General features: G+C 38.1%; 1 protein-coding gene across 1 annotated transcript in view; it reads right to left on the reverse strand.

Moving 5' to 3' along the window:
• The window catches only part of LOC105922547 (vesicle (multivesicular body) trafficking 1), a 59999-nt gene that overhangs the window by 10790 nt on the left and 37038 nt on the right, over positions 1-12171 (reverse strand). Inside the window, exons 6-7 of the mRNA XM_036130435.1 lie at positions 9324-9545; positions 4952-5029 (exon numbers count right to left, since the gene is read on the reverse strand). Coding sequence (XP_035986328.1) covers positions 4952-5029; positions 9324-9545 — 300 coding nt within the window. The remainder of the gene's footprint in view (positions 1-4951; positions 5030-9323; positions 9546-12171) is intronic.

Raw genomic sequence — 12171 nt, forward strand, 5'->3', positions numbered from 1 at the left:
TCTTCTACTTAAAGGCTGGATTAGTAGGGGCCGTTAAAGAGCGAGAAGAAGGTGCCTGGGTGATATTTCTAAAAAGCAGGGCAGGCTGAACGCGAACAGCGACAGATGATATCTCTCTTGGTTAAGCAGCGGAAATAATGCGAGGGAACGACGCTGAACCATAAAGTCCCTCGCCTGATTATTATTGGAAATATGCTGACTGTATGTTCACAAGGATGGGAACAGTTTTAGAGACAGAGGAGGGTGGAAAAAAAACATGAAAAGTTAATAGAAAAAAAGTCTGCGATGTGATGGGAGACGGCCAGAAAGCAGAGATCAAGAGGAACAAGCAGATTTGAGGGGAAAATGAAACAGCTGATTAATAAAGGGATGGATGACGGCGAGGACAGGAGAAAAACACGCAGCTCAGCGATTAGAAACAGCGGGTAACGCCGTCTGGGGCCAGAAAGCTAGCTTCTGTCTAAATGCTGAATTATTTACAGACAAAAGCAAACGTAATGTTTGATTATCGCTTCAGTTCATCACCAAACTCATTTAGGAAGCAACACTATGCGGCACAGATTTCCAACTTGACTGCCGGTTCAAACGCTCCACAGCAGGAGATGCAACACAAGCCCATCAGGAAATTTAATAAAACTTAAATGTATTTTATACAAAGAGGACATTTAACGCTTTTAAACAACTATTTTCTTTAGAGGTTTACAGCCCTCTGCAGTCTGTGTGCAGTTCTGTAAATCTGCAAAGACCTCCCCATCAGTTTTAAAGGAGTTGTACCTAAACTCTCATTTGGATCTGAAGAACCGCCACCAGGACCATTAAAACATCTCTAAGTTCTTCTAGGCTCCTCTAAACCTAGGAGAAAACATTTAAACCATATTTACTCAAGACTAGGCATAGGCTGGTCACTGGTTTCACGACGTACCGCAATAACCCCAATCTATAAAGTATAAAGTGTTTTTTTAATGTCTCCTCAGTAGGGAGGTGCAGGTGAAATCCTTCAGGTTGTGTACAACCGCAGTAATCAACAAAGGTCAGTTTGAAAAGAACCTTTTAATTCTAATTAAATAAAAGTTTTTCTTCTCCTACAGATTACCCACGGTCGGTTCACAGTGGGCTGCTGAACAGAAAACACATCTTTACTGTTTAATTGGCCTCTTCTCCCCAGTCTATTAGACACATTTAAATGGGGGGCAATGAGCTCCATTTTTCTTCATTTAAAAATCTTGGACCGGGGCTTAATGTGCTCCTCAAACAGGCCGATTTGTTTTAATTGTACCGGCAGTCGGACTAAAGGGCAACAGCCACTGTGAGGAAAAAAGTTGAGCACACAAACAGTTTTTCCCTCTTTCAGCTACTCAGCAGGTAGTTCTGGATTTATTAAAATAATTTACATTATTCCTTACACTTCTGCTTGCAGATAAAGATTCTGCTGATCAAGTAAAACTGAACTTTTCAGACAAAAAAAAAATAGATGGCGTCGTTAAAACTGTTTCAAACTTTTTGACGTATCGCTGCATTGGGCAAAAAGACCTGCAGTTAGATTTAGTTAAGAACAGATGACCGAGGGGTTTTAGCCGAGGCCGACCCTTAAGGGGTTAAATTAGGTCAAACAATGGTATAATGTGAAATTCTATAGGCTCTATGGAGATATCCTTCCTGACGCCGCCTAGAATCTAACCTGGATCTCCTGTACCAAAGGCCTAAGCCTCCTACGCCACAAAGAAAAAGGTCCAGTTACCGGTTGCTAAGCTAACGTTCGGCAGCGTGACAAATAAACTAGTAAAAGGGAAACTTAATGAAGACAGCCACGATGGCTTAAAGAAAAGTAATAACCCTAACTGTACGGTGATTCCCCTTTTCATTTAAGAAAACTGTGGGGAAAAATAAAAATAAGAAGTTAATACAAGTAAAAATGTATAGGATTTATGGAGGCAGCCATGATGGATTCAGCAAAAGTTGCTGAGTCAGTGGTGGCTACGGTGATTTCCCCCATTTTCTTCTAAGCTAACATTTGGCAGAGTGACAAATAAACTAACAGTCACTGGTTGCTATGGTGATTCCCCCTTTTCATTAAAAAAACTGTGGGGAAGGATAAAAAACAAAGTAAAGACAAGTAAAAATGTATAGGATTTATGGAGGCAGCCGTGATAGCTTGAGCAAAAGTTGCTGAGTCAGTGGTGGCTATGGTAATTTCCCCTTTTTCTTCTATGCTAACATTTGGCAGAGTGACAAATAAACTTAGAAAAGGGAAATTTTATGGTTTAAAGAAAAGTTGCCGAGTCCCTGGTTGCTATGGTGACACCCCCCCCCTTTTCACTGAGGTAAAACTTTGGAGAGGAATAAAAAAAGAGGTTGATACAAGTTAAAATGTATAGGATTCATGGAGGCGGCCATGATGGATTCATTAAAAGTTGCTGAGTCAGTGGTTGCTATGGTGATTCCCCCCTTTTTACTGAAGTAAAACTTTGGAGAAGATTAAAAAAAAGAAGTTAATAGAGGTAAAAAAGTTCACTCAGTGATGGTGATTCCTCCTTTTTCCTTGAGGCTAACTTTAGGCTGACTTATAGATGCAGACTAGAAACTAGAAGAGACTAAAACAAGTAGGCCTACTCCATCTTAAAAAACGATCAGTGATCGATAAAATGCTTGAACCTTCTGTTGGCCCCACAGGTAAAGGTTTGCAGTGTTTTATGTAGGAGATGAGAGCTTAAAGACATCCTTCCATTCTAGTCTGGAAAGAAAACTTCAGAGCTGGAATGTAATGGGAATGAATACAGTGTGAGCTACATGGTCTGTGCACTATAGAGGGATATGAAAAAAAAAACTGTAAGCGAGACTCTAACCTGCATATTCAGCATTTTAAAAAGGCATCAAAATGTCAAAGCAGTAAAAGTTTAACTTTCTGTGAGCCGTTTAAACAATGGATGGTGTTCCTGCTTTAAATTCAAAGTTCAGCAGGGCTGTATCTTCTCAGTGGTTCCGCCTAAATGCTGGTTTAAAACGTCTGTACTGGGACCTTTGAATATATTTAGGGTTTGTTTTTCAGAATGACTGCAATAAATCAGTTTTATATGTTTTCTAATAGAGAGTCCTAAAACTCAGGAGGTTCCCCTGCTGTATGGAGCACAGAGTTAGACAGCACTGCCCCTCCCCCACCTGTTGCTGGACACCACTTTAACTATTTTCCCTCTCATAAATGAATCACAAATCCAGTGCATTCAGTCATGGCATCAAAACTAAAAGGCACACGACTCTATAATCATATCTAGGTAAAGCTGTTCATGCATGGATTTTGCCGTGTTTAAGTAAACAGTAAAATATTTGGCCGAATACTTGTGTATTTTGGGGTTATTTTATTTTATTTTTTAAACCAAATAGAGAAATCTGTGTACCATCAGCATTTTCTAAACAATTAACTCAAATTTAAAAAAAATTACTTTCTTGTATACCTTGTTGCAGCAACTTGATTTATATTTTGTTATATATTTTATCATTCCTTGGTGCTGAAAACCTATCAAATTATAATTTTCTGTTTTCCCACTAAGCTATTTATTGTGTTGTAACAAAACATGAATGTGTGCGAGGGAGAAAAGCAACTTTCTAATGATTTTTCTTTGACTGTGCACAAAAAAAGAAAGATTGATCAGATTTAGTGTTCTGCCAGTTTTTGACATGCTTGGATTACACTTCAATATGCAAATCAGAATGTGCATAATTAGGACAGGAAAATGTGATAATAATCAACGTAAGACATTAAAATTCTAGATAACTTCGAGGTTTACTGCTGCATTTTATTTCTATGAGAGTCTTTTAAAAAGCTGGCCTTATAACAACCAGCTAATCCACTCATTAGTGATATTTTACAATAAAAAGGTTAAAATCTTCAGTAATCAAAGTTTTAACTCCGTGAGTATTGAACCAAATATCCAAAGGGAATGATGGGAAGGAAATTCTTTGCGGTGGTCAGATAGTAACGTCTGTAAGAAGCAAATGCAGTTTATTTAAGAAAAAATAAGCTTTGGTATTATATATAGATTTAAAAAACATGTTGATCTGCAGTAAATAAACACCTTTTGAAACAAGCTGTTGTAAATGCTGCCTCTAACGGGATGATTTATCAGTTGTTTTTCATTCATTTGTCATTTAATATAAGGATTCTCACATTCTGTTAATATCTAGATTTTTCCAGACTCAAATTCCTGCTTTTGAGTTTATTTCTGAGGTCAGAATCAAAAGACAGAATGTGTTCAAGAAAGGACTTAATATAAGCATTGATAGATGGGTGGGAAGGATGAAGGATTGTGACCAATTATTAGAGTATTTTAACATTTCTACTCCCTGCGCAGCGGTTTAGCAGCTTGGAAAACGGGTATCAGTGGGTTTAAAGCAAATTATCTAACAAAGAAAACTAAAATTAAGCTAAACAAACAAACTTTTCCAGAGCGCTCCAGCTGTTCCAGGTAAAATGCTGATTCTGAGAGGTTGTAGTTAAATTTAAAAGCCAATAAATGTCACCTAAAAATGAGTCTGATGACTGGAGACTTTGAGATTAAAGGTCTTTCTGCTCCTTGACCTGATATTTACTCAAAGGAAATCAGAGATTGTGTTCCAGTTTCAGAAGAAACCTATAATTAATTAATTTATGTTTCAAATGAAGCTAAGTTCAAACTGTTTCTGTTTTTCTTAATTGTGCTATGTTTTCCGTAAGAATAAAAACTTCTTCCTGTTGTTTGAAACGGAGGCGTCTCCAGTTGTAAATAAACCAAAATGCAGTAATTAGATGAAGCACTAAAAGGAGTCTGGACCACAGACGTCTTTAGACCACCAGGAGCTTTTGCTTCATCTTTCTTTGGACTATAAAGATTATAGATTATTATAAAGATTAGGACTTATGCATGTTTGCACAGAGCCGATATTCCTCGCAGCATTCAGGGCGTTCGTCGGTTCTTACCCTGCTGCTGGGCGTTGAGCAGCGACGGATCAACAGCAGGAACCGACCGGCCTGCAGGCGTCGGTTTTGCAGCTTCGCCTGGACAACAGCAAGAAGGAACAAAAAAAACAATAAATAATCTGAACGTAACGAGACGGTTTAATGCACTGGATTTTATTTAGATGCAGCAGAGTAAAGGCGACTGAAACAAAAGCACGGCGACATTTTCAGATTTTTTCCCCCCCAAACATTTTGACGTAAATCATGTTTCTTCTTCTAAATGACTATTCAGTCGGTCTATAACGTTAAATCACAAGAAAATACAAGTTTGTGGTTAAAACCTTGTAAAAGTTAAAGCGGTGTGAATAATCTGGCTGTTTTTTACTACTTTAAATTTAATAAAGTCTCCTACTATATAATAATGAGTGCACTGCAAAAAGAGAACTGAGAATAAGTAACATTTTCTTGAAATTAATGTATTTGCCCTTGATTTGAGCAGGTAAATAAGATTATCTGCCAATGGAATGAGTAATAAACTAATTAGACATACGGGACTTGAAATAGGATGATGGAGATGAATTGTTCCTATTTTCAGTGCACAAATCTTATTCCATTGACAAATAGTCCTATTTACCTGATAAAATCAAGGAAAAATACTTTCATTTGAAGAAGAATGTTCTTATTTTTTGACCAGAATCAATGATTCTTTTCTTAATAATCCTGACCGAGTGATCGACGGCTCAGCGGAGCTTTTAAGGTTACAGAAAACGCAGCTCCAGCCAACGTCCTGGAGGCCAACATGCTGACGGCCTGATATCTGATGACATACAGGGCAGTTATTGGCTGATAACTGAACTGGTCTCCAGCACCGTGTCTGACAGCCGGTACGACGTGTTTTATGCAGAAATGTCTTTACTACATCTCTGCTCTGATCTCGTCTCTCTAAAAGAACATTAACCCTCAGGTCTTGGAGCCATTTCAGGTCCAGCTTTGCTAACTGAAGCTGTGCCACCATTTAATTTTGGGAGAGAAGACACGTTCTCCTTTAGCCTTTCCAACCAAGCTATACGGGATTTGTCCTGGACTTGAACATTTAACCAGCCACTGTTGGCCCGTAGAGTCTGTCCGTATTTTCAGTTCTCTGAGCGTCGCTCTGGTCTTTTGGTGAATTTGCTGGAACATCCGCTGCTGGGAGGCGATTTTAAACATTTCCAACGTATAGACGCTCTTTCTCACTTTACAATGATGGACTTAATGTAGTTTGGAAAAGGCCTAATAACCCCTCCCAGACTGCTGCTCAATGATTACTGCTGATATCTTGCCACACTGGCATTGTGTTTAACAGTTTTTCACTTTAAGTGAAAAACAACTACTGCACTGCAAAAACGGAACTAAAAAAAAGTAAAATGTTCTTAAAATCAGTGCATTTGTCCTTGATTTGAGCAGGTAAATGAGATGATTTGCCTATGGAATAAGATTTTTGCACTTAAAATAGGAACAACCCGTCTCCATCATCTTATTTCAAGTGCAGGATGTCTAATTATTTTATTTTAGGGGTCAAAATACTCATTCCATTGGCAGATAATCTTATTTACCTGCTCAAATCAAGGACAAATACACTAACTCTAAGAACATTTTACTTATTTTTAGATCCGTTTTTGCAGTGTGTATTTTTCGGACTATAAATCACACTTTTTTTTTAATAGGTTGGCTGATCCTACGACTTATATTCAGGTGTGACTTGTATATCAAATTTAAATGGTAAATCATCCTGACCAACATGAACCAAGGAGTAAACGTTACCGTCTATAGCCACTAGATGGCGCTTGTGAGAACTATCCTGCTCCTGTAACACTTAAAAATTAATTGAAACATTAACTTCTAGACAACAAAGTCTGAACGCATGTACATATGTTGTTTCACTGTTTCAGTTACTGAAACTGTTACTGAACTGTAAGTAAAGCTAATAGCAGCTAGCGCTAGCTAACAGCTCTGTTGTCCGGGCGTTTTACAACTTCACTGATGGACGTGAGATTTATGTTGCTCTGAAACATCCGTGTCGTATTGTTAGCTTAGCATGTAGCACCGTTACGCTCACGGTCTGATTTCAGTGTAATTTTGACAACTTTCAGCGTAGCGGCTCGTTATGATGAAATGCGCTGGATAAAACCTGCTGGATGTTGTGCTAATTTACTCCATTCATCCTCCCAGGTATGTTCTATGTTATCCAGCCGGTTGTGGATGCAGATGTGTAATTTAATAAATTGGTTTACCAGATTAAATGTCAGTTTTTAGTCTTGGATTGTGTGAAACAAATGTCTAAATAAGTGAGTATAGTCCTGTGTGACAGTTTTTCCTCTTTATGATGCATTATTTGATTGATGCGACATATTCTGGAGTGATTTATAGTCCAAAAAAGACAGTAATCTTTCAAAAAAACTGAGCAATCTTTTTTTCTAGTACTGACTTTTTTCTTCTAAAGAAATGCATGAGCAGATACTCTGTCCTTTTTGAGGCTCTTTTCACCATCAGTCACATTTTCAGAGGGGAAAAAAACACCTTGTCTGTCAGCACTTAGTTTGATTGGAGGAGCTCCACGTTGAACTTCTGACACTCTTTAATCTTAATCAACCCCTTTTTCTGCAGACATGTTTGAAGCCATGCCAGCCAGACAATAACTCAACAAAGTGAGAGTGTTAGCACTTCTCCTGCCAGCTCACTGTGCAGAACATTGTTCTCGTTATCTAAACTTGACGTCAAATTCTCTTTAACAGGAAGATAAATAAAGCTTCCTTTCTCACGTCTGCCATCACACTCTAACGATAATTAGTATGCTGTGGTTGCTGTTGTCTGGATTGAGGTAAAATATACAGTTTTCTAATTTAATTTGTACATCTGATAATTGCACTTCAACCACTTAAACACTGCAAAAATGGATCTAAAAATAAGTAAAATGTTCTTAAAATTTGTGTTTTTGTCCTAGATTTGAGCAGGTAAATAAGATGATCTGCCAATGGAATGAGTATTTTTACCCCTAAAATAAGATAATTAGACATCCTGTACTTGAAATATGACAATGGAGATGAATTCTTCCTATTTTAAGTGCAAAAATCTCATTCTATTGGCAGATCATCTAATTTACCTGCTCAAATCAAGAAAAAAATACACTTATTTTAAGAACATTTTACTTATTTTTAGTTCAGTGTTTGTGGTGAACTATTTTTATCTGTCAGGTTTATTTGTTGCTCATCACTTTGGTCAAATGTGTGTTGCTTTTATTCACCTAAATAAATATGCTGTTGTATTTCTGACTGTAAAAAAATGCTTCAAGAAATTCAGAAATCAAGAAAAGAACCATCAGACTACCAGAGAGATTAAAACATCCCTCAGATCACCCAAAAACTCTTTGGGAATCACCTTATTCACTGCAAAAACAGAACTAGAAATAAGTACAATTTACTTGAAATGAGCGTATTTGTCCATGATTTGAGCGGGTAAATAAGATTATCTGCCAATGGAAAGAGTAATTTTACCCTTAAAATAAGATAATTAAATACTGCACTTAAAATAAGTTGATGGAGATGATTTCTTCCTATTTTAAGTGCAAAAATCTTATTCCATTGGCAGATTATCTTATTTACCTGCTCAAATAAAGTACAAATACACTCGTTTCAAGAAACTTTTAACTTATTTTTAGTTATGTTTTTGCAGTGTTGAACCCGTATTTCATGTCTGCAAAAGTTACCTTTGGGATAATTCACAGACTTAACTAAATATTTGCCAGTTTTACCAGACTTTCTATTTGATGCTGACTTTAACGTTTTAGCTAAAAGTTATTTAATAATCTTACTTTTAGCCTTATTAACCCCAAATTAAAGTGCCTTTATTTAATTTGTGTGGTCAATGAAATACTGGTGTTGTCCTTCATTGCTTTAATTTATTCCCAAACATTTCCTCTTCTGTTTGTTAAGGTGAAACGTTTCCGGTTTCTTGTCATGAAACCTCCCAGTATTACCTCAGACAGATTTTATGGGTTTTACACGCTTCAAACACTGCAAAAAAGAACTAAAAATAAGTAAAATATTCTTTAAAATTAATGTATTTGTCCTTGATTTGAGCAGGTAAATAAGATGATTTGCCAATGGAATAAGATGTTTGCACTTAAAATAGGAACAATTCATCTTCATCATCTTCTTTCAAGTGCAGGATGTCTAATTATCTTATTTTAGGGGTCAAAATACTCATTCCATTGGCAGATAATATTATTTACCTGCTCAAATCAAGGATAAATACACTAATTTTAAGAACATTTTACTTATTTTTAGATCCGTTTTTGCAGTATAGAGCAAAGAGTGAAGCACCGGGGCGTTAACAGCGGGCGTTTGTGTCGCACCTGAAGGAGCGGGCAGCTCGGCCGGAGTGTTGGCGGGTGCGTGGGCCCCAGGTGGGATCTGGATGTTGTTGTAGTTGGAGGAGGCAGGAGGGCCCGTTGGACCCGGAGCGAAGCCGATGCCTGGAGCTTCATTCGAATTCTGGTCCTGAGAAGGAAGGTCCGTCCTGAAGGAGCCCCCGTGTGAGAAACTCTGTCCTGAGAAACCTTCGGCTCCAAACTCATCTGAAAGGCAGAAGGAAAGCACACGGCGCTCGTTTTAAAACGGGTTTCATTGTTTACAGAACGTTTGTAGAACTTCCCAGCTTTGCCAATAGCTCTAATATTGATCTGCTTTGACTTTCCACTGGTCAGAAGTCCTTCTTTTACATTTTTTTTTTTTTCAACCACAGCGACTCGCTGTTCCTTTTAAAAACAGCAGGATCGGAGCACTGCTTCCAAAGGATTCAGTTTAAGTGGGTTAATTAACCTCTGGGGAGCAGTATGCTGTGTTTAACACACATTCTGGCTCCCACTCCCTCCACCACACAAATATACCACTGGTGGTTACAGAAAGACCATTGTCTCCCCGCAGCTCCACTCTGACTTTCCATTGGCTGGGGAAGGGACGTGTTGAGCAAGAGGAAAGGAATGGATGGAGGGTGGAGGTGGGGGGGGGGGGGGGGGGGGGGACGAAGAAAGGAAACAGCTTCCACTGCTGAGCTGCAGCAACAGAAACAACGTGTTGTCGGTTCTGGTTACTGCAGGAACATTTGTGTTCTAGCAACACGTTGCATTTCCTGCAGAATCTGTCTACGAGTTTCCTCCTGGTTGTCCAGCAGAGAAACGTCGTCGTCACTGAGCTATTTTTGGTAAGAGCTCATCGTATGGCGAGAAGCATGGGAAGATCTACGCTACATTCATCCCCCTTCAAAAAAAACCAAACAAACAAACACCTGAAAGTCAACTACTAAAACTTTCAATGTTAACATTTTACTCCCCACCCCATGGTGACACTGCTCATTTCAAAGAGTAGCTGCACCTTAAACGTTCTCAGCTTGTTTATTCAGTTTCTAATAGCAACTTTCTTCAACAGAAGATACCAAAAGTTTTCCTCAGTTTTCAGGTAGAAACTGTCTAAAATGTGACTGAATGACTGACTGAATTGGCCAGGTGTACAGGCAGATGGATGATGGATAGAGAAGCTTCATTTTATTTAATTATTAATTTGAATTAGGACAATGCGCATTCATCAACATGTCAGCGTAAATATGCCAGAGTAAGCACGATGGCTAATTTGCATCCGCTGTCCTAAGGCAGGTAAGAAAGGTGAACTTTAAACAAGACGGGAGAGAACAGAGTGGACACAAACACATGAGATGGCAATAACATAAAATCACAATAAAATCAGGTTAACAGGCCCGAGGAAACAGATCGGTTCACCTGTGAACACATATCTGGTTAGTTTTAAAGCGATTTGGTATTACACCGCTGAACATTTCAGTCTCCTCTGGTGTTTATTCTAGTAATGTGTTTTTTTTGCTTGTAAAATCTGTTAGAGGAGGAGGAGACAGTCCATTTAAAACTTTAAAAACAAGGCACGCATCCAAAAATATCCAATGACGTTCAAAGTCTGAAATGTTTTACTTAAAATGTTACAATAATGATGAGGTAAAGGCTTTTTGTCAAGAACTTTCAGAGTTTTCTTAAAGAGAGACTGTAGGGGTGTGGGACCATGTGGTATGGCAGTAGTTTATTTGGCTAAATATCATGGCATGCATTTAGGTTTATGCTGATTCAGAAGTTCAACATATGGATGGATCACTGAATGGAAGAATGGAGAGAAGATTTATTGGCTGAATGGGTGGACAGACAAATGGACATATTAATGGTTGAACATGTGGATGGATAATAAATCAGGTTATTAATCCCTGAAACAACAACGTAACACAGTAAAAATATAATCTGCAGGTCAAACATCAACCCTTTTCAAGCATGTATGAGGATTTAAATTGAAAAAGATGCATTATCGCTGGTTTTCCCTTATCCTTAAGACTAAAATGTAGCACAGACCACTTTAAAACGAGGCGCTGGGTCAAATTAACCTCCTACAGACCCAAGCAGAAATTAATTCTTTTTGAAAAGCCCATCGGGAGACGGGAAAGTAATAAGATTTTTCTGGGGAAATCATTTGAATATGAATCAAAGTGTTTAACCAGAAATTGTTTTTTCAGGGAGGAAAGGGTCACCTGTTGGTTAAAGTAGATTATTTAACACTAAAAGTTAAAAAGCCCGTTAGATTTGCAGGAGTTTAAAAGGAAAGACGTTCAGAATCCTGTAAGTGAGGATGATTGCTCTAAGTTTAATTTAATTATAACACTATGAGCATTAGAATAGAGTCAAATCCTTATTTCTTAGTTGGCTTTACTATGATAAACTTGGTTGGATTCGTTTATTGAGTGGATTGTTGGTTGATGAGCTCTGAGGAAATAGTTGCTTTTTTAAATCAAAATCAGAAACGCCAAGTAAACAAAAGTAGAAAATAATGAATTATTGTTGGTCTGAAAAAGAGTCTCAGAGGTTTTTCTTAGTAAAAGAAAGCTGTAGACTTCTGCCTGACTGAACACTCAGCCATAGATCAGGCAGATATTGTTAACATCAGCTATACATTAGTGGTAGGGGTGTTTTCTCCCTTTCTGCGCAGCTCAGGGTTCCACAAGCTGACGTCATCGTAATCTCGCATGTTTTGGGGTCAAAAACACCCAGATGTATCCGAAGTGAGTGGGTGTGGGCCAGCAGATGGACGTTATTTCAGGGAGGAATTTCTCAACGTGACTTCACCGACGTTAAAAAGGATGTGTGACGTTTCCTC

The sequence above is a fragment of the Fundulus heteroclitus genome, unplaced genomic scaffold (genome assembly GCF_011125445.2).
Source record: "Fundulus heteroclitus isolate FHET01 unplaced genomic scaffold, MU-UCD_Fhet_4.1 scaffold_36, whole genome shotgun sequence".
Taxonomy (NCBI): domain Eukaryota; kingdom Metazoa; phylum Chordata; class Actinopteri; order Cyprinodontiformes; family Fundulidae; genus Fundulus; species Fundulus heteroclitus.